General features: G+C 37.7%; 1 protein-coding gene across 7 annotated transcripts in view; it reads right to left on the bottom strand.

The window, feature by feature from the left end:
- Positions 1–22,638, bottom strand: part of LOC123592207 (RAB3A interacting protein) — a 144,796-nt gene that overhangs the window by 25,701 nt on the left and 96,457 nt on the right. For 2 of the 7 annotated variants that reach the window (XM_045467244.1, XM_045467245.1), the window contains exons 2-3: positions 6,431–6,706; positions 5,454–5,712 (exon numbers count right to left, since the gene is read on the bottom strand). In XM_045467244.1, the coding sequence (XP_045323200.1) occupies positions 5,454–5,712; positions 6,431–6,681 (510 nt within the window). In that variant the 5' untranslated portion in view covers positions 6,682–6,706. Of the gene's footprint in view, positions 1–5,453; positions 5,713–6,430; positions 6,707–21,542; positions 22,111–22,391; positions 22,507–22,638 lie in introns of those variants that run through there. The other 5 variants (XM_045467243.1, XM_045467248.1, XM_045467246.1 and 2 more) reach the window with 5 other exon arrangements.

Here is a 22,638-nt window from a genome sequence, read left to right as displayed (position 1 = left end):
TAGGCAATGATGAGTGTTATGAAGGTTAAAATCGGAAAAAAAAAAAAAAAATGTACAACTCCGTATCAGTAAACACGACCGTGTATACATGTCTTTTCTCCCCAACTAGTAAACACCTTAAAGACAGGGTCAAGTCTAATTTATTTTTGCCCCCTACAGGGCTTTGAACAATGCTGTTAATACTTTGGTTACTCAAGAAATATATCTGTTTATAAAAGAACATAGTACATGTTTATGAACATCCATGGCCACAGTTAGTAGAACCATGCTGAATATGGATTTGATACAGGTACGTGTTTTTGAGTGACTTTATCTGGCTGCAAGTCATTCCACTGAATTTTATTTTCCAAGTTATTTCACTCTCTTTTAAGGAAGAGTAATTAAAAGCTGAAAGTAACACATTATACCCGTGGGTCTCACACTTAGTAAATATAAGAAACAATGAGGGAGTTTATTAAAAACGCATATCCCCAAGCCTCAGCATGATAATATTATTTCAGCAGAATTTGGGACAGAGTCCAGGAAGCAACACTTTATTTTATTTATTTTTAATTTAAATCCAAGTTAGTTAACATATAGTGTAATAATTTCAGAAACAGAATTTAGTGATTCATAACCAGTGCTCAGCCCAACAAGTGTCCTCCTTAATGCCTCTCACCCTTCTAGACCTTCCCCCCACCCAATACCCTGCCAGCAATCCTCTGTTTGTTTTTTGTATTTAAGAGTCTCTTATGGTTTGTCTCTGTTTTTTTATCTTATTTGTGCTTCCCTTTCCCTATGTTCATCTGTTTCTTAAATTCCACATGAGTGAAATCATATTTGTCTTTCTCTTGTTTTGCTTAGCATAATACAGTATACTCTCACATTGTTGCAAATAGCAAAATTTCATTCTTTTTGATTGCCACATAGTATTCCCCCACCCACCCACCCACACCTTCTTTATCCGTTCATCAGTCGATGGACACCTGGGCTCTTTCCATATTTTGGCTACTCTTGACAGTGATGCTATAAATATTAGGGTGCATATGCCCCTAAGAAACAGCTCTCCTGTATCCCTTGGATACATACCTAGTAGTGCAATTGCTGGGTTGCAGCATAGTTCTATTTTCAATTTTTTGAGGAACCTCCATACGGTTTTCTAGAGTGGCTCACCAGTTGGCATTCCCACCAGCAGTGCAAAAGACATCCTCTTTCTCCACATCCTTGCCAATATCTGTTGTTGCCTGAGTTGTCAAGTTTAGCCATTCTGACAGGTGTGAGGTGGTATCTCATTGTGGTTTTGATTTGTATTTCCCTGATGATGAGCGATGTTGAGCATTTTTTCATGTGTCGGCTGACCATCTAGATATCTTCTGTGGTAAACTGTCTATTCATGTCTTTTGCCCATTTCTTTACTGGATTATTTGTTTTTTAGGTGTTGATTTTGATAAGTTCTTTATAGATTTTGGATACTGGCCCTTTATCTGATATGTTGTTTGCAAATATCTTCTCCCATTCTGTCAGTTGCCTTTTACCTTTGCTGATTATTCCTTTTGCAGAAGTTTCCTTTGCCAAAGCTTTTATCTTTATGAGGCTCCAATAGTTCATTTTTGCTTTTGTTTCCCTTGCCTCTGGAGACGTGCCAAGTAAGAAGTTGCTATAGCTGAGGTCAAAGAGGTTTTTGCCTGCTTTCTCCTCTAGGATTTTGATGGCTTCCTGTCTTATGTTTAGGTCTTTCATCCATTTTAAGTTTATTTTTGTGTATGGTGTAAGAAAGTGGTCCAGGCTCATTCTTCTGCACGTTGCTGTCCAGTTTTCCCAGCACCACTTGCTGAAGAGACTGTCTTTATTCCATTTGATATTCTTTTCCTGCTTTGTCAAAGATTAGTTGCCCATACATTTGTGGGTCCATTTCTGGGTTCTCTATTCTGTTCCATTGATTTATGTGTCTGTTCTTATGCTGGTACCATACTGTCTTGATGATTACAGCTTTGTAATACAGCTTGAAGTCCGGAATTATGATGCCTTCAGCTTTGGTTTTCTTTTTCAGGATTGCTTTGGCTATTCAGGGTCTTTTCTGATACCATACAAATTTTAGGACTGTTTGTTCTAGCTCTGTGAAGAATGCTGGCGTTATTTTGATAGGAATTGCAGTAAATATGTAGATTGCTTTGGTTAGTACCCAAGAAGCAACATTTAAAAAAGGTAAACCAAAGCCCAACTTCTACTTCAGAATTCCATCAAAACTGCTCTTCAGCAATGACCTACACAGAAGGCCAAACAAGTGAACTACCGTATCATTTCTGGCATCTCTGTACCTCAAAATCAATGATCACATTAGTATTCCCCCTACACATGGTATGGATTTGTTGCTGGGAAGTGGTTGCCCAGTAGGGACGACATTTCCTAGCCCACCACACATCTAAGTATCAGCATGAAATTGGTTTGCAATGGAATGTGAGCAAAAGTTGTGTGTGTCACTTCTAAGTCAAGGCTCTTTAGAAGCCAGCGTGCCTTCTCCAAGATTTCTTTTCCCCTCATCTCACTGGTTAGATATAGATAATAAAATTCCAAAAGATTACAAACATCCAAGACAGAAGAAAAAGGAGCCCTGAATTATTTCACAAAGATCTGCCTAACAACTATGCACATCTATTCCAGAATGTCAATAAATAAAAATTAACTTCAAGTTACTAAAATTTAGGGGTTCCTTATAAGCAGCTAGCATGTCCCTACCTAACAAGTGTCTATTCATACAATGATGTAACTGCATACATATATATACATTCATTTAATCAACAAAACGTATTGAAAACCAATTATGCGTTCAAAATATAATCATGAGCAAAAAACAATTATAGCACAAAGGCAGGAAAAGAAGAGACAGGCAGTACACTTTTGTAAGGTTCTTACATTATATGTGAGATAGTATAACGTCATTAGAAAATAAACAGGGATAAGTTAATTATGTATATTATAAACCCTAATGCAATCACTGAGTTAGCACAACAAAGATATATACCTAATAAGCCAAAGGAGACAAGATGAAATCAGCAAAAATATGGAATTAATCCAAAAGAAAGCATAAAAGAAGGAAAAAGAAGAAAAAGGAACATATGGAACAAACAGAAAACAAAAACAGTAACGATGGCATATATAAACAAAACCATATTAATATCACATTAAATGTAAATGGTCTAAACTCACCAATTAAAAGGCAAAGATTAACAGAATGGATAAAAAAGCAAAATGCTAGCTATATACCACCTGCAAAAAACTCACTTTATAGAAGAAGATAAAAATAGGTTAAAGGTAAAAGAATGGAAAAACAGTAACTCTCTGTAGTCTCTTAAAAGAATAATCAGAATAAAGAGAATGGTCGTTGACATAATTTTAATTCACAGGCTGATACAATCAAGAAATATTTTCATATTCAAGACATTTTCAAGACTTAACCTCTAAGTATTAATACTATCTTGTACATTCATAATTCACCATATGTATACATTCACATGTCATTACTATTTCAATTACCTCAACAGGACCTCTAAATACAGCAAATAAAAGACTCTAAAAGAAATTCTCAACTTGAGCTAAGAAATTAGCAATCTGTTCTCATCAATAAGTAACCACAACATATTCTCAATGATAGATATATATGCTCAATAGTTCAGCTCTACATAAACTGTGATTGCACTTACTACTGTGTATTAAGACAGCAGAGTCTGATCCAGATGGCTTCTGCCAAATACAATCACATATCCCTTCCCTTTGGAAAAAAGATAAAAGGGCTACTGATTTTTCTTTTTGATAAAATATATTTAACCAGAAATGTTTTAAAATATCCGGGGCGCGTGGGTGGCGCAGTCGGTTAAGCGTCCGACTTCAGCCAGGTCACGATCTCGCGGTCCGTGAGTTCGAGCCCCGCGTCAGGCTCTGGGCTGATGGCTCAGAGCCTGGAGTCTGTTTCCAATTCTGTGTCTCCCTCTCTCTCTGCCCCTCCCCCGTTCATGCTCTGTCTCTCTCTGTCCCAAAAATAAATAAACATTGAAAAAAAAAAATATCTGTGTGGCTATTTTAGCTATCAGCCATTCACTGACACATTCATAAGGAAGCATAAATGTCAGGCATCATACTGAATTCTGCTAAGCACTAGGGATACAAACAACAATTTACACTCTTAAGAGACAAATCTGGTAGCAAGAGAGAAGGAATATGTGTTTGGGAAATGTCACAACATGCTAAAAATTACACATTTAAAATATGCCCTATCTTCTCAAGTTTCTAAATGTGAATTGGCCCATTTGACCTAAGTTGTCAAATTTATATAGGAAGTTGTTCATATTATTCCTTTATTGTATTTTTGATGTCTACAGAATCTGTAGTGATATCCCATTTCATTCCTGCTATTAATAATCTGTGTCTCTGTCAGTCTTGTGAGAGGTTTGTCAATTTCATTATTTTTTAAAGAATCAGCACTTTGTTTCATTCATTTTCTCTAGTTTTTCTGTTGTCAATTTCATTGATTTCTGCTCTTATCTTTATTATTTTCTTCCTTCTGCTTGCTCTGCTTTTGCTATTTTTTTCTAGGTTCTTTTTTTATAATTTTTAAAAATGTTTTTATTTATTTTTGAGAGAGAGAGAAAGCGCACATGAGTGGGGGAAGAGCAGGGAGAGAGAGGGAGACAGAATTTGAAGCAGGCTCCAGGCTTTCAGCTGTCAACACAGAGCCCAACATGGGGCTCGAACTCAAGAACCGTCAGATCATGACCTGAGCTGAAGTCGGACACTTAACCGACTGAGCCACCCAGGTGCCCCTTTTTTTCTAGGTTCTTAAAGTGAGAGCTTAAGATTGCTGATTTGAGACTTTTTCCTTTTTCTAATTATAAATATTTAGCACTATAAATTTCCCTCTGAAACTTAATTGCAGTCACAGAAAAAGAGCAGGACATAGCCACAAATCTGGGAATAAATAGCAGAAATTTTAAAGATGACCAAATGGGAAACAGAACAATTACCAAAAAAGGAAAATTCTCCAAGATACAGAAAATATTCAAGCCCAGCTGAATGGCAAAGGGAATTATTACTAAAACAATTCCCGCCCCCCCCAAAAAAATGACTTGGACTAAATGACTTCAAGTGAAGGACCATAAAGTCAACCATATACAAGAAGGGGAAAACCCACGCATGGAAAATAACCCATCAAATCTGTGTTAATATTAATGTAAGACAGGGAGCAGGCAATGTAGTGGTTTCAGATTCTCATTTTTCCAGTTAGTAATCTTAGATGAGCTTCTTTACTACTACTCCACCAACTTCAGAGATTCCCAGATGCTGCCCAACAGGAGCTGAGGCTACACATATGAGAAGGTAGGTATAAAACTACAATGATTTCATTTGAGTTGCCCCACTTCATGAGTAAACATTAATTTCAAATACAAAACATGGAAGAATAAAGCATCTTTTCTGCTTACCCTCTGAGCTTTTGCAAGTTCTTCTTTTAATCTTTCATAGCCCTTTTCTCTGACTTCCAAAACAGATGGGCTTCGTAAACGGGACAGACTATCAGTACTCAACCCAAATATATCGTCACTGCCATCACAAGCCTCTGGTATAGTAGCACCCTGTAAAAACTCCCTCTCTGCATTACAGTTGTCCTTTCTTGCAGTTAATTTAGTTAACCCAGCTGTGACTGCAGAGGTAGAACAAGGCGCTGGATCTGTAACATGGATGCTATAAAGGAGAGTTCAGGAAACATCAGCATATGCTCATACAAAACTAGCATAAACACAAAAAGTCTGTAATGGCACTAATATTTAATTAATAGCCTTAGCTTTAAAATTAAGGTAATTTATAAATTATTAATTAAAAAATCAGTCAAAGCTAACACATTTCAAGTCAAATAGCCACATACGGCCAATGGCTAGCACATTTTCATCATCACAAAATTCTATCAGATAGTGCTACTCTAGAACTGGGGTCGGCAAATTAAATGTAGGCTAAATTCAGCCTGCTACCTGTTTTATAAGGCTCACGAACCAAGATTCATTTTTACATTCTCAAATGGTTGGGGGGAAAAAAATCCAAATAAAAATACTTTGTGACATGGGAAAATTATATAAAATTCAAAATTCAGTGTCCATACGTACAGTTTTATTGGAGTTTTTTCATTTATGTACTGTCTGTGGCTGCTTTCACATTTTAAAGGCAGAGCTCAATAGCTGCAACAGAGACTGTATGGCCAGCAAAGCCTAAAATATTTACCACCTGGCCCTTTACATAAAAAGACTGCTGACCCCTGCTCTTCAACATTAACATGTATTGCTCTCTTCATGGACATGCTTTTATTATTTAAATTTTCTAAAATATTAAAACTGAAAATAAGGCAAACAAGCAAGCTGTCATTCGTTTAACATGATACTCCAAAATAAGTATCTTAATGATCTCCTACCTGATACTAGATATTTCTGCACAATTTAAACGTCTGGGGGATGAATACACAGGTTGTGTAGGAAGGTCGGAAACATCTAAGGCATTAGCCTGAATGGGGGCAGAGCACAGAGCTGAAGGATGTGGCCGGTAGATGACACTTGGTGAGGTAGTCTGCTCTTGAGTTCCTGATTCATACACACCAAGAAGGTCTGGAGAAGTAGGTGAAGCAAGGTTTACTTCATGGAAGCCTTCCAAGGGGTCATTAGCCATAGCAAAAGCCTCATCATAAGATAACCTATGTTAAAACAAAAAGCGGAGATATTTTGATAGTGGCATTTAAAATTATATTAACAAAATAAAACTAAATTAAAATTAAATATATAACTTGTAAAATGTTTTTTTAATGTTTATTTATTTTTGAGAGAGACAGAGCATGCATACAACCAGGGGGTAAAAAGAGAGACACAGTGAGAGAGGGACAGAGAGAAGGACCACACTGCCAGCAGACAGCCCAACACAGGGCTCAAACTCATAAACCATGAGATCATGACCTGAGCCAAAACCAAGAATCAGACGCTTAACTGACTGAGCACCTAGGCGCCCCTTTATAAAATGTGTTTTTAACAACAGTCCATTATAAAGAATAAACTTCTAATAAAAATATTAAGAAAACCACTATTATCACTTAACATTTATTAAGTGATCTCAGAGCATAAATATTACAAAATACACACAATCTGATTTGGAATAAACTTGAAAGTTATAGCTAATGTTGTCAAACTGAGTAATTTAATAAGTAACAATGAGGAATAAATAAAAATTTCTTTGATATTTTTAACTTTTCTATCATATGATATTGGTTAGAGAAAATAGAAGATGCAGTAAAGATATGTGTATGTATGTGTATGTATAAAGATATATATATACATAAAGATATATATACATATCTATATATATCTTTATATATCTTTATATATCTATATACATGTATGTATATCTATATACATATCTATATATATCTTTATATATATATACACACACATATATACATATATACTCACACTTAAAATGAGATATATACATTATACTATACAGTTGACCTTTGAACAACACTGTGGCTGGGGCACCAACTGCTGAAAATCCACATGTAACTTTTAACTCCACAACATCTTAACTACTGTTAGCCTCCTCTTGACCAGAAACCGTAATGATAACATAAACAGTCAATTAACATATATTTTGTACTTATATGTATTATATATTGTGTTCTTACAATAAAGCTAGAGAAAAGAAAATATTAAAACCGTAAGGAAAAGAAAATACATTTATAGTACTGTATTGTGTTTATCCAAAAAAAAAAAAACCCCACATAAAGTGAACCCGTCCAGTTCAAAGTCATGTTGGTCAAGGATCAACTGATAAATTCAAGTTCAGGTAAGAGCTGCAGAATTTTCATATACCTTTTACCCAGATTATGAAACTGTTAACACTTTGGAACCACTTGAGAATAGGTTTCAGACATGATGCCCATTACTGCTTAATATCTCAATATATGTATCTTAAATACAAGGACATTTTCCTGTTTAACCACAAAACCATCAAAATCAGGAAATTAACACTGATTGATATTACAATCTATTCAACAGGCCCCAGTCAAATTTCACTGATTGTCCCAATAATGGCTTTACTTATAGATCCAGAATCCAATCTAGGATAATGTGTTGCATTTCTCTAAGCCTTCAATTTCTCCTGGGGCGCCTGGGTGGCACAGCTGGTTAAGCATCAGAGGCTGATTTCTGCTCAGGTCATGATCTCGTGGTTCGTGGGATCAAGCCCCATGTCAAGCTCTGTGCTGACAACTCAGAGCCTGCTTGCGATTCTCTCTCTCCCTCACTCTCTGCACCTTCCCTGCTCTCCCTCTCTCTCAAAATAAATAAACATTTAAAAAAAATTTAAATTTCTCCTCTGATAGGATGAGAATGAGAATGACAACATTGTCTCCATTCTCCAAGGTGCTGTAAGGATTAATGGCGACAATCCAAATAAAGTACTCAGTGGTGTACTATGTACTTGGTACACAGTATGGCCTCAAAAAACATTTGTTACCATAACTGGCCATTAACAATAACATGTATACTTCTGCATCTACATAATCAAAAAATATTTCATATAACCACTCAATTACATCACAAAGTTTACATTAAAACTAAAAACTGTACCACTCAAATTTTTCACTTGAATGTGAAAGAACTCATAAATCCTTTATTAGTTTTCCACTATCTACAGAATACAGTCCAAACTAAACAGCCTGGAAACCAAGTCTTCTATGATCTGAGCCCAACCTCTCTTCCCAATTTTTTCCTTCCTAAAATAAAACTTTGATAATCGTGAGTGATACCCTACCAAAATTCTCAAACGCAAGCACCAATATAGTACCTAATTTCTTCATAAAATACAGAAAATTTCATTAAACTGAAAAATCATACTTTTATATCCTTTAAAAAATGTTTGAAACAAGACAAGTAGAAAACAAAAAGGCCGCAGTAAAATTGGCAAAGAAGAGAGGTGACCTAATATAATCTCTCAAAAGTGCAATTACAACATGTCACAAACCTTCAAAGATATATACAGACAATGAAAGCTATAGCTATTATATCTGCAACTGCCAAATTTCAAATCCAGTGTTTACTCTGTTGTAGCAAATAATAATTTTAGTCTTCAAAATGAAACTAATTCTTGTTTTTTCACCCAAAATATTCACTACACCAAATGAAAGGTCCTATTAACAAGTAATTTAAAGTGTTAAATACTTATTATTTTTCATCCAAAAGAATATTTTCATTCCTTATTCATAATACATACATATACCAAACAAACATTAACCCTGAAAATTTCATTTTCATTTGAATATGGTTTACTAATCACACTCACTTTTAAGCAGAAAACAGGTTTTCTCATTAACCTTTCGACATTTTCTCGGTAACCATTTGATACTTTCTTTCAACCATCCCATATACCTTTAATTCATGTCTTTACACCTTGGAAGTTCATGGAATCATAGAATGTGAAAGCATTTGCATTTCTGGAAATGCAACACGGTACAAACCCTACTGAGGAAAATTTGACAATATCTGGCAAAATGACATATTCATTAAACCTATGACCCAACATGCCTACTTTTAGGGCTTTATTCCAAAGATAAACTGGCAAAATAAAAAAGAACAGATAAATGCATAAGGCTAGCAACATTAGCAAAAGTCTTGTTACAGCAAAAGACTGAATGCGCTAATAATGTACATGCTCATAATGAAGCACTATGCAGCTGTAAAAAATAAATAATATCTACATACTGCTATGAGGGGATTTTGAGGCTACAGTAACATTAAAAAACAAAATAAGTAACTATGCACAGGAAGCTACCTTTTACCTAAAAAAGGAGAAAATACAAATTAATTTCTATGTATACATGACATATAGATGTATTACTATGTATACATACTTATATTTTAAAAGTGGAAGGATAAACCAAAACCTAATAGAAATGGTTATCTATAGGAAGAGGGAGATAATAGGAAGAGGAGATAGGCATGAAAACTAGACTTTTCCAAATGGATTTTGCCTTGTATTTGAATTTGACCTTGGAACCGCATAAACAAAAAACCAAGATTAAATTTTAAAAAAGAATCTCTAAAAATAAAACAAATGATTCAGGCTATGTACTGAGATGGTAGCTTACCAACATAGAAAAGAGCTACTGCAAATGATTTTAAAACATTAAAACTATACAGAATATATTCTAAAGATAAAAAATGTGAAAAGAGTTATAAACTATTTTCAGTAATCGTATTAGTAATGTTGATATCCCTATTCTGAAACTATTTTATATAATATCAGGAAAATAAGTTATTATGCTAATGTCATTCAGAATTAAGATTTTCAGCACATGAGAAGAGCTATAAATATAAAATCAAAGAAGCAAAAACTCTGAAGTTCTACATTTGAATCAGAAAAATCAGAAAAAAAATTTCTATTAAAACAAAAATTCCTAAATGTATCCACTGAGGTGGTGTAACAACAGTAACCACTCAGGAGCAATGAGTAATGCCCAGAGTAATACCATTTCCTACAAAAAAAGAAGGAGGGCTCCTCAGAGGAATGGCTGATTTCCAGGCCAAGGGCAGTAACGTACAAAAAGACCCTGGAACATCCTGTTATACCAGGAAGCAAGAAGGCCATCAAAGACTACTGGAGTGGCATCAAAAGGATTCCCACTCACCAAAGATGAGACAACCTGAACATCAAAAAGATATTATCTGTAAGGAAAACAAAAATATTTTTAAATTTATGAAACTCATGATCATAAATAAAAACAAAATCTCACTGATCCCCTTTGATTGGTGCTAGGGAGCCGATTCATTATTTTGAAAACTGGTAAAATAAAGAATCAGGTACTTACCCTGATTTTCTTGTACATCAGAGAACTAAACAGTTTATGAGAAAACGCTCTTTTTAAAAGAATTCATTTAATAAATATGAATTTGCAATCCTAATAAAATGGGTCTAGGCGTCAATAATGAATAGCTATTGAAGCCATAAGGTAAAAAGCTATGTGGGGAACTTTACAGTTAGTGGATCAGAACAACAGGACCTGAACTCACTGATGACATCTTATCACAAAAAGAAATTAAGACATTATGGGATTTGTGGTGAAGTAAGGAATGGACGGCACCACCATCCATGAAGCATTCTTGCCACCCTCAAAAAAAAGGGGGGGGGGATCCCAAACAAATCAAGCCTGTAGGTAGGTCTTCAGTGGTTTGTAGGAAATACAGAAAAGAAACAAACATGTTAAATAACACCACAGGGACAAAACAGCAAAATCTAGACTTTGGGAAACTCTACTAGGCAAACCACCTGGTTTTTTCAATAAAATAGAAAAAAAAAAAAAAAGGTAGAGGGAACTTACAAATTTAAAAAGAGAATTAACAGATATAACTAAATACAATGTGAGGATCTTGCTTGAATTTTTGAATAAAGCCAACTAGAAAACAAAATTATGAGACAAACAAGGAAACTTGAGCACTGGATATTACTGACGTTATGAATTACTGTCAATTTTTAGGGATAATGATATTATGGTTATATAAAAAAAAAATCCTTACCTTTTAGCTATATGTACTGAAAATTACTTGGATTTGCTTCAAAATAACCCAGAGGGAGAAGGAGGGAACGGGACTCTGAGCCATCCAACTACCAGTCCCAATCATACAGGATGGTAAGGCAGTTTCTCTCAGAATAGCAGCTAGTATTTTTTGAGCACTTACTAAATATCAAGTGTAGTTCCAGTGCATTTATAAAGACACTGCAGCCTAAGACAGCCAGGACGAAGACCGCCATCTGTTGAACTCCAGACTCCGAGCTCTTAACCACAACATACTACCACCAGTTGAACTGCTTTGCCATTCCAGTGTTAGACTGTTTGAGTAAAAATGTTTCTTATGTTGGAATAAAATCCATCATCCCTGCAACATCCATCTTATTTTTCTGACCTATATACATACTATTTCAGCTATTCTTTCAACAAGTATTTTGAGGGCCTGCTATGTGTCAGGCTCTGGGGAAAGAAGATGAAAAATTGTCTCTGCTCCCAAATAGTCTGAAGAAAGTAGGAGACTGCCAAGTAGAAGCAATGATACAGTGTAATAAATGCCACAGAAGACACAAAGGTTATTAAGAGACCAGAGAGGAGGGGGCAAATGAATCACAAGAAAGACTTCCAGAAAAGTAAAGCCGAAGAAAAGACCCAAAGAACAAGAAACTAATGAGAAAGATAAAGCTCTCTGAAGGGCTTTTCAGGCATGTCTGAGGTGTGAAAGCAAAGCATTTATGGAGAATACAAATAGACTATAAACTGAAACAAAAGTAACGAACATAAAATGCAAGTCTCAGAGAGGCAGGTTTGAACTCACTTCTGTCAAATTATTGGGCCAACCTGTGCCTAGGTTTCTCATCTGGAAATCTGTGCCTGGGTTTTCTACCTTATATGCTGAGAAATAGAGAAACATACATAACACTTGGGACAGCACCCTTGGGCAGGGCATCTACCTACAAGTTTTAATTCTGGAGGATACATTTAAACTTTGTTTAAATTCAAGTCACTTCTGAAAAAGATTATTTTAAGATTAAATTCAGTGCCTTTTTCAAGCATATACAATTTCCATAAAATGTAACCTAGCTAGTAATCAGCCACCAATCACACTGGTCTGAAAATCTTTTGCTCTTTAAAATATATGGAAGCTTGGGGCACCTGGGTCGCTCAGTCAGTTAAGCATCCCACTTCAGTTCAGGTCATGAACTCATGGTTCACGAGTTCCAGTCCCACACTGGGCTCACTGCTGACAGTTCAGAGCCTGCTTGGGATTCTCTCTCCCTCTCTCTCTGCCCCTCCCTCGCTTGCATCTCTCTCTCTCTCTCTCTCTCCCTCTCTCTCTCTCCCCCTCCCTCCCTCCCTCCCTCTCCCTCTCTCTCTCCCTCCCTCCCTCCCTCAAAAATAAACATTTAAAGAGGTGCCTGGGTGGCTCGGTCGGTTAAGCAGCCGACTTCTAACTGACTTCGGTTCAGGTCATGATCTCGCAGTTCATGAGTTTGAGCCCAGCGTTGGGCTCTGTGCTGACAGCTCAGAGCCTGGAGGCTGCTTCAGATTCTGTCTCTCCCTCTCTCTCTGCCCCTCTCCCACTCATTCATTCTCTCTCTCTCTCTCTCTCTCCCCTTCTCTCTCTCTCAAAAATAAACAAACATAAAAAATTAAAATAAATACAAATAAACATTTAAAAAATAAATAAAATGTATGGAAGCTTTAAGACTTATCTTAAATTCAAAGTTTTTATATGAGTAAAATAAGCTGCTATTTTTAAGCAGTAGTATTCCTTGCATCAAGTAATGAGTAATTCAAAAAAACTAATTTCTTTTGGAGAGTACCCTAATTCATAAACTAAACCTGTTAAGGACCACTACCAATGTGTGAAAAAGTCGACATTAAATTCTTATGGGTGAATTACCAACACAGCCTATCTGGTTTATTATTACTCAATTCAAAGCAATAAAGCTGACATTGAATCATAAGGAAAAGCTGACCAAAACAATGTACTTCATTTTTTTTTCAAGTTTTTATTTATTTTGAGAGGGAGAGACAGAGAATTCCAAGCAGGCTCCCTACTGTCAGCACAGAGCCCAACCCGGGGCTCAAACCCATGAACAGCAAGATCATGACCTGAGCCAAAACCAAGAGCCAGATACTCAACCAACTTAGCCACCAAGGCACCCCAAAACGGTTTATTTCTGATTAGCCATATGTATTTCATGTTATTTCTTCTTTTTAGAAGTCAGTATTATCACAGCTAAAACAGCAGCCAATATTTAAAGTTAACTCTGTGTCAGATATTGTTGCTAAAAAGTTCATATGTATTAACTTATTTAATAAATGCCTAGAAAATTTCCAGTAACTTGCCATAAAAGTTCTTTTTTCTATTTAAAGTGAATTTTCTAACTGAAAATAAAAAACATCCCTAGAATAACTCAAGAAATTAAGATGAATTGCTGCTACAATATTTTCAATTAAAAACTAAAGCACTTGGATAAAATGGATACACATACACAATTTAAATGAAATCGAGAAACTCAATTTCTATTATAGTCCAAAAGAACAAATAAAATCCATTTTCTCACAAAAAGCATATTCCCCTTATTTGACTTACTTAACAAGAAACAAAAGATTTACCTCTAAGGAAAGAAAACTTTAAGGCTGTAATTTTAATCTTTTTTAGGCCAATTTAATATCTGAAAATTAAATAATTTTAATTTTATTTTTACTAAAGTTCCTCCAAGCTATATGCACCACAGCAAAACAGAAACACCAGTACCTGAAGAAGAAAGTTCAAGTCTTAGCTTTGATCAACCTCTAACTTACACCTGCAAACTTGGGCAGGTGAATTAAACTTCTCTGAGCCCCGATATCTTCATCTATTTAGCGATGGAATTGGAACCAATGATCCTGATTATAAGGTGGTGGGTGAGTGTATCTGTAGGCCAGAAGGAAGACCAGATTCTGACTTTCTGATGGGAAGAATTAACCAGTGTTAATCTAATACTTGCCAAATATCAGCACAAACATCATCAAGAGAAAAAAAAACAACGGTTGTTTTGTTTGGTTTAAAACTATTGTTCGGGGCGCCTGGGTGGTTCAGTCGGTTAAGCGTCCCCTTCGGCTCAGGTCATGATCTCACGGTTCGTGAGTTCAAGCCTCGCGTCAGGCTCTGTGCTGACAGCTGAGCCTGTTTCAGATTCTGTGCCTCCCTCTCTCTCTCTCTGACCCTCCCCCGTTCATGCTCTGTCTCAAAAATAAATAAACGTTAAAAAAAAATTTAAAAATATTGTTAAATTATAGGCATACTGTTCTAAATGTTCTTCCTCAACAAAGCAAGCATCTATATATTATACTATATATACTGTATATAACATACAGAAATGTTTACATCTGTATTATTTTCCTCTTTCAACTTATTGAAAGACTGCTGGAGGATGGAAAGCAGGGAGGAAGGTACAGATGCTTTTAGTAATTCCCAAATGACTCAATTCAGCATGAATTATGGAAGAAACAGCCTGTCATTAAAAATTAGATTGCTATCTCAACAGTGTATAACGAATTAAAATGTTACAAATTCCATCAAGTCACTTCCTTAAAAACCACCAATATTTAAATTTTATTTATTAAATACATTTATCCATATATAATATTAGTGTATTTAATAAGTTTTTTAATCAATTGTGTCTATTCTATTTGAAATGGAAGGATGATTGCCAGCTTCAACTCCTCGGGGCAAATCCTGGCACCAAGTTCTAAGAATGGTGCAATGAAATGGGACTAAAGAGAAAGTGCACAGCCTGTTGTGAGCCACTAAATGACTACCCTGAGGGCTGGGGGAGGGAAGGAAATCTTTCAGGAGAAGTAAAATATAAGTTATAAGTAATATAAGTTATAAAATGTAAATAAAATATAACATAAAAAACAAAATTTTAAACCCTGTGTAGGAATTCAATAGGTCGACAAGGCAGGGCAATAATACAGGACAGTCAGGGAATAACAGTCTGGCACTAATGAAACTAACAAAGAAGAGAGGGACAGAACATCAGGCTAGAGAGGCAGATATGTGACAGATCATTAAAAGCTTCATTTAACATGGAAAATGCTGCTTGTAGTTTATCCTGGAGAGATGGTCAGATCTACATTTTACCAAGTGTAGATACACTTTGATGTAGTAAAGATTAGTGCAGTTAGTGTAGATTAGAAAAAATAATTCCCAAGGCAATAACGACTTTAACTAGAGAGAAGAGACTAGAGGCCACTGGTTAAGAGGTTACTGCAACAGGCTAGCCAAGAGATTACAGAGGTCTGATCTAATGTCAATCTCGATACTTTGATATTGGAAGGAATGGAAGTACACACATATATATATACACACATGAAAAACCTTCAGGACACCGTCATTTGTATTTATATACACATACATGCACATATACATTACACACATACACACCTATACTCTGCATGTGTGATACACACACACACAAACACATTATATACATTATTCCAGTTATTCCTCACAGCAACCCTTTGAACTGGTTCTTACTTTTTTAATTTTTTGTAATGTTTATTATTATTTTGAGAGAGAGAGAGAGAGAGAAAGAGCAGTAAAGGGGAAGAGAGAAAGAGGGAGACACAGAATCCGAAGCAGGCTCCAGGCTCTGAGCCATCAGCACAGAGCCTGACGCGGGGCTCGAACTCACAGACCAAGAGATCATGACCTGAGCCGAAGTCGGACACTTAACTGACTGAGCCACCCCAGCGCCCCTCGTATCTTTTTTTTTTTTTTTTTAAACAGAAAAAGAACTTGAGGCTCAGAGAGAATAATGAATTTCATCCAGATCAAACATGTCAATAACAGCTAGGATTCAATCCTGGTGTGTCTGATTCTGACACCTGACTCCCCTACATCCAAGAATCACTTAAAAGATAAAACTGATGGGGGGGGGAAAGGCTAGATTCAGATAAATGGTAGATCAAGACAGATGCACTCTAGGGCAGGTCTCACCCAACCATAAGTAAGTGAACAATCTACACAAGAACACAGTTTAATCTTGTACTTATTTTCAGAAAGGGAAAACTATAAAGTTTCTCTAATGCACAGCTACTAAAATAAGCATTTGCTATTGCGATGTGTTCTTTCTATTCTTTCTTCCCACATTCTCTTTGCTATCACCATTTCCTCCTCTATTTTGCTATGTGGGGTTTAAAATACTTATTTAGCCTCTTAAAGAACTTAGGGGAATAAAGGAAGCATATAAATAAAAATAAAGAGACTTGATTTTATTATAGTGGCCTTATTATGTATTCAAAAATGTGTGGATATTTGATACAAAGGAATTATTAATTTATTTTTATTTTCTTAATATTTATTTTTGAGAGAGAGAGAGTACACACATGAGTAGGAGAGGGGCAGAGGATGAGAGAAAGAGAATACTAAGAAATACTAAGAAATACTAAGAATACAGATGAAAGTATACAATGCCTGGAATTTGCTCAAAATAATACAAGGGGAGAAACAGATGTGGCAGGACTGACTCTTCTTGCTGACTACTGGGGTTAAATGACAGGAACTTTGAGATCCATTACATTTTTGCAACTACTTATTTGAAATTCTCCATTAATTAGAGAGCTTTCAAATTTATTCAAACACTATATAAATAAGGAAAAAGACCAAAACAGTATATTATTTACATATATATAGATAGATATAGATATAACAGTATGTTATTTATATATAAATAATTTTCTCTCGGGGGCCTGGGTGGCTTAGTCAGTTAAGCATCTGACCGTTGATCCTGGCTCAGGTCATGTTCTCAAGGTTCATGAGATCGAGACCCAAATGGGGCTCTACACTGACAGGGGGGAGCCTGCTTGGAATTCTCTCTCTGCCCCTCCCCCACTCGTTCACACACTCTCTCTCAAAACACATAAATAAACTTAAAAAAAAAAAAAGGAAAGAAAAGGGAAAACAAGTTTTTCTTTCTGATGTCTAGGGATCAAATATAATTCTTTTCCTAACAGGAAATTAATGCACATGTACTTATTGCCTTTTGAATTTATTTTGTTTTGGTTTTTTTTTTTTATATTTTACCCTGATGTGTCAACCAGGTGCCCCCAAATACTCAATACTATTATCTGGACACATAAAATTACAATGCACTTAATTGGTTCAAAGCTATCATTTGTATGCTCCTATAAACTTCTAAGGTACTCTCACATTCTTCCATAGATTTCCTTTATACTAGATTGTCAATTCATATATGTAGAATTCTATTAACTTCCATTATGCTTATGTTTACAATCCTGTTAACTACAGAAATTTTCATTCTTTTCCTCTGATCTAAGTAATCTCAGCTTATGGCTATAGCTATCTAATTTTGTGTTGCTGATATTCTAAGATAAATCAAGACTATTTCACTTCTTTCTAACCATGACTAGATACAGCTGAAGCTTATGAAACTGCCTCATTTGTTGTAAACTGAAAGGGAAAGCAGAAGAGAAAAACACAGAGAGCAAGTTAAAGCTACCTGTTGGAAGTATCCCTCTCTTCCTCCCCTTAGCCCACACAGTTCTCACTCTGAACACATTTCCATTACTACTGCTAGATGACTTTCAATACATCCTGACATTCCTCCACTGACACCCATCACCAAACACAGCCCAGTACCTACAGGTATACCAGGCCCAGTTCAAACGCTATAAAAGGGCTAGGATAACTTAAGTCCTGCCTTCAAAGCATGTGCACACTAGAGGAAGGGAACTCAAGGTCAACAAAACTTACAGGACAGTATGAATACCAAAACTAATAAATATCAAAATAGAGGCATTTACTCAGTGCTCTGGAAGAATAAAAGAGAAAAAAAAAGTACTACCTAGCAAAGCTAAGGAGATCAGTAGAGAAAAGGAGAAATTAGCTAGCCAGGAGTTTTCAAAAGTTTTGTTATTTTATTTTTAAATAAGTGTACTTAAGTAACTTAGTAACCAAGTTACTATCCTTTATTGAACTATACCTTAACCAAAACTCTACACAAGACAAAGCTTTTACACTTGAAAAGTGTACCTCCTCAGAATATCCTGAAAGCTCTCCCTCATTACCTCAACCAACACACAGTATCTCTACTCACAACTCATCATTTCTCTCCACTCTCCAACTATTCTAGCACTTTGTGTTATTTGGCACTCGTTAAAATTACAATGGGGTGCCTGGGTGGCTCAGTCATTAAGCGCCCAACTTCGGCTCAAGTCATGATCTCATGGTTCACGAGTTTGAGCCCTGCATCCAGCTCTGTGCTAACAGCTCAGAGACTGGAGCCTGCTACAGATTCTGTGTCTCCCTCTCTCTCTGACCCTCCCCTGCTCACACTCTGGCTGTATCTCAAAGAATAAACATTGAAAAAGAAAATTACAACAATAACACATATATGAGAAACGCAGATGCCTTCTAACTTTTGAGGAACTTATAAAAGCTACAGGAATGATTATAAGGTCTGCCTTTCACACTCCATGAATACTTTCCTTTAACCCCCACGGTGACTTGCAAAGTAGATGCTCAATGAATATTTGATTTAAAAATCTCTGGTGACACATAAAGAATTACTTATTATGCTAAGTATCACATAAAAGCTTAATTAAAACAATTCTTCAGCATGACAACCTACACATGAAGTAGCAGAGCAAAGCGGTTAAGAGCACTGCTCTCAGTGGTTAAAGATAAACTGCCTGACTTCTCATCTAGTCCTATCATTTAATTAGCTGTGTGACCTTAAGGAAGCTACATAACCTCTCAGTGTCTCAATCTTCTCAACTATAAAATGGGATAAAGCAGGAGTGCCTGGGTGGCCCAGTCAGTTGAGTGTCCAACTCTTGATTTAGGCTCAGGTCATGATCCCATGAGATCGAGCCCCACATCAGGCTCTTGCTGAGTGTGGAGCCTGCTTGGGATTTTCTCTCTCTCTCTCTCTGTCTCTGTCTCTCTCCCTTCCTCTGCCCTTTGTCCTCAGTTGCATGCTCTCTAAAATTAAAAATAAAAATGAAATAAAATGGAATAAAACAGTAGCTAACTCGTAAGTCACTGTAAGAGTAAATGACTTGGTACAGTGTTTATACCAGAACCTGACACAGAGTAAGTTGTAAGCTCAATAATAGTAGAATCAGTAGTGGTATTGCCATCACCAAAAAACCTGGATACTTTGTAGCCAGAAATTCAAATGATGGTAACACCTTTTATCTGAGGTCTCCTTATAATTACAAAGCTCTTCCATAGAAGATGTAGAAAGGAATGGAAGAGCAAGCATGTTAGGAGTTCCATTAACCCTGGCTCTACCATTAATCATCTACAGGACCACTGACAACTAAGTACCCACAGGCAAGTTAGTTTGCCTCTCTGAGCCTCAGTTCTCTGATCTGTATAATGTGGTAATACCATCTATACCCCAGGAATGTCCTGAGGACCAAAGGGGTCAAGGTATGTAAATCAACAAGCACAGTGTATGGCCAACTACCAAGCTAGTATCTGTTCCTTTCTCCCACTCCCATACCTCACATGGACTATCCCATTTGATTCTCATGCCCCCATTATGATATTCACATCAGGTTGAACGACATTAAAAAGAATCGAGGGGCGTCTGGCTGGCTCAGTTGGAAGAGCATGAAACTCTTGATCTCGGGGTTGTGAGTTTGAGCCCCCAGCTGGGTGTGGAGATTACTTAAGTAAATTAATAATATATTTAAAAAAAATAAATAGGTAAAAATAGTTGAAAGCTGGCAAATTCACTCTATCCATTTACAAATAGAGAAAATAAGCTCAGAACGGTTAAATGATTTACTCAAGGTCACATGCACGGTAAGTAATGAAGCTAAAGCTTTAAAACAGATTAAAAAATTTTCATTTTGCTAACTGGTTAGGTGAGTCCCTCTCAGGAAGAGGGGGAAAAAAAGGTATACTAAGTACCATAATACATGCAAAATTACTGTAACCTACAAGTTTTTGTTCTGCCATATTAAAAATTGATGGGGACCTAGATTTCTAAGAAACCTTCCATTGTAAAAATTATCTGTGCAATGTCTATGTATGTGTTGTGGTGAACTAAGGGTTTAAAGAAAATTATAGGAAAAAATATTAAAGGAAGCATATGCATAACTATACTGATTCAAAAAGTACAACTAGATGTAATTAGAAACCCCTCAAGTAGCTGAACAGCAAATGTCCATCCTAGTGAAAGAGTACAGGTATCTAATACCACAGCAGTATTGTTTGCCAAACACACGAGGAGGAGTTATATTAAAGTGTCCACTTTGGTTAACAAAGGTATGGACTAATATGTAACTTTACTGTAGTGGAAAAAGAAAAAAAACTCATAAGGCTTTTCTTCCAGTAGTAAAAATGCACTATTGCAGTACAAATGTAGAACTGCTAAACTAACTTCCATAAATTCTACATGGGCTTTAGGATTAGATCACATAAACCATAGTTGGGATTCATGAAAAGTCGAACATGGAACATGTTTCGAAAAGTCGAAAAGGAACATGAAAAGTCCTATCAAAATGCACAGTACTGGTAAATAAATAACAAATGTTAACAGAACAAGGCCCCATAAACCTGGTGGAATATTTAACAGTATCAAATATTTACTGTGATCAGTCTACAAATCTATTCTGCTTCTTTTCTCCTTGATTTGTCATCCACCATTTTACAAAAACCCTACGGACAACAAAATAAGAAAGAGGATAATGAACAAAAACTGGGTCTTTCAACAGATTTACATAGAACAGTTTTGTTTTAATCCGCTTATGGGTCTCCTCCAATTATGTAATCATTCCACGGCCAAAGATTACACGGCTTTTTTCCTACACTGAAAGGAAGGAGTTGGAAGCAGAAACAGGAGTGTGAAACAGGTAGCCTCAAAATATGCTATATTTCCACGAAACTAAACTGTCTGCTTCTTAGGGACCAGTATGAACTCAGCATTCTTAATTTTCGAGACCTTACCCTTTAGCCATTACAGATTTGTTTTCTTAATCCCATAACAACTGGCAACTCTTCACGTGCTGCAGATTCCACCTAACATCATCACTTCTAGAGTCCATTAGAGCCGGCTGGTCCCAGGGCGGTCAGAGAGTTGTCAACGCTGGAAGGGCAGTGTAATTACAATTACGTCGGTGCAGCTCTTCTTAACTCCCCGAAACAAAAGTCAGGCTGAAATGCGCTGCCACCCTAAGGCGCGCGACTCCGGGCGCTCGCTCCGGTCCCCCAGGTTTCGCCGAAACCCGCCGAGCGTGACCTCTACGCCTCGGCACCGAGCCTCGCTTGTCCTTTTCTACGACCCCAGGTCCAAGCCTACGGCTTCATCCTGCTCCAGGTCCCGCGCAGCGCGGGGCTGCACACTTGTTCGGGGAACTCTCTTAGACCCCCACCCCCTCCGCGACCGCAGGTCCCCAGCTCCCGACCGCGCGCGCCCCGCCGACAGGTAACCGGGATTCCGGCTCACAGCCGCGGGCGCTCGGGACCGCGCAGTTAATGAGTAACGCGCCCGCGTCCGGGGGGCGGGGGAGGAGCCGCCGCCGCCCGACGCCCCAGCGGCCCCAGACGCCCCGAGGCGCCGCGCCGCGCCCCCCGCCGCCGCCGCCTCCACCGGGGTTCTCCGAGCCCGTGTGTCGAGATGGGGGAGCGCGCTTGCCGGGCAGGGGCGGCCGGGCCAGGTCGTCGCGCGCCGCGCCCGCACTTGCACCTGCCACCGCCGCCCCTCCAGGCCGGCTCGCGGGAGAGAGGCGGGCGCGCGGGCGCCGAGGGGGGCGGTGCTCCGCGTCCGGGGCCTCTCCCTCCCGCGGCTGCCCTCACCTGCCGAAACCACCGCGGTCGCTGCCTGCGCTCAGGGGCGCTCGCAGCGCTGTACAGAGCCTGTCCTGAGGCAGCGAGAGGAAGAAGAGGACTGCCGGCCGGTCGACGCCGCTACACTCAACGAAGGTGGGCGCACTGCGCTGGGAGCCGCCGAAGGAGAGCGGGACTGCGCCTGCGCCGGGAGCGGAGCTGGGAGCCGGGAGCGGCCGGGCCCGGTGGAGGGAAGGCGGGGCTGGGGGCGGAGCGG

Source organism: Leopardus geoffroyi, chromosome B4 (assembly GCF_018350155.1).
Source record: "Leopardus geoffroyi isolate Oge1 chromosome B4, O.geoffroyi_Oge1_pat1.0, whole genome shotgun sequence".
In the NCBI taxonomy this organism is placed as follows: domain Eukaryota; kingdom Metazoa; phylum Chordata; class Mammalia; order Carnivora; family Felidae; genus Leopardus; species Leopardus geoffroyi.
The sequence above is the reverse complement of the archived record's forward strand: the minus strand, read 5'-3'. Positions and strand labels throughout refer to the sequence as shown.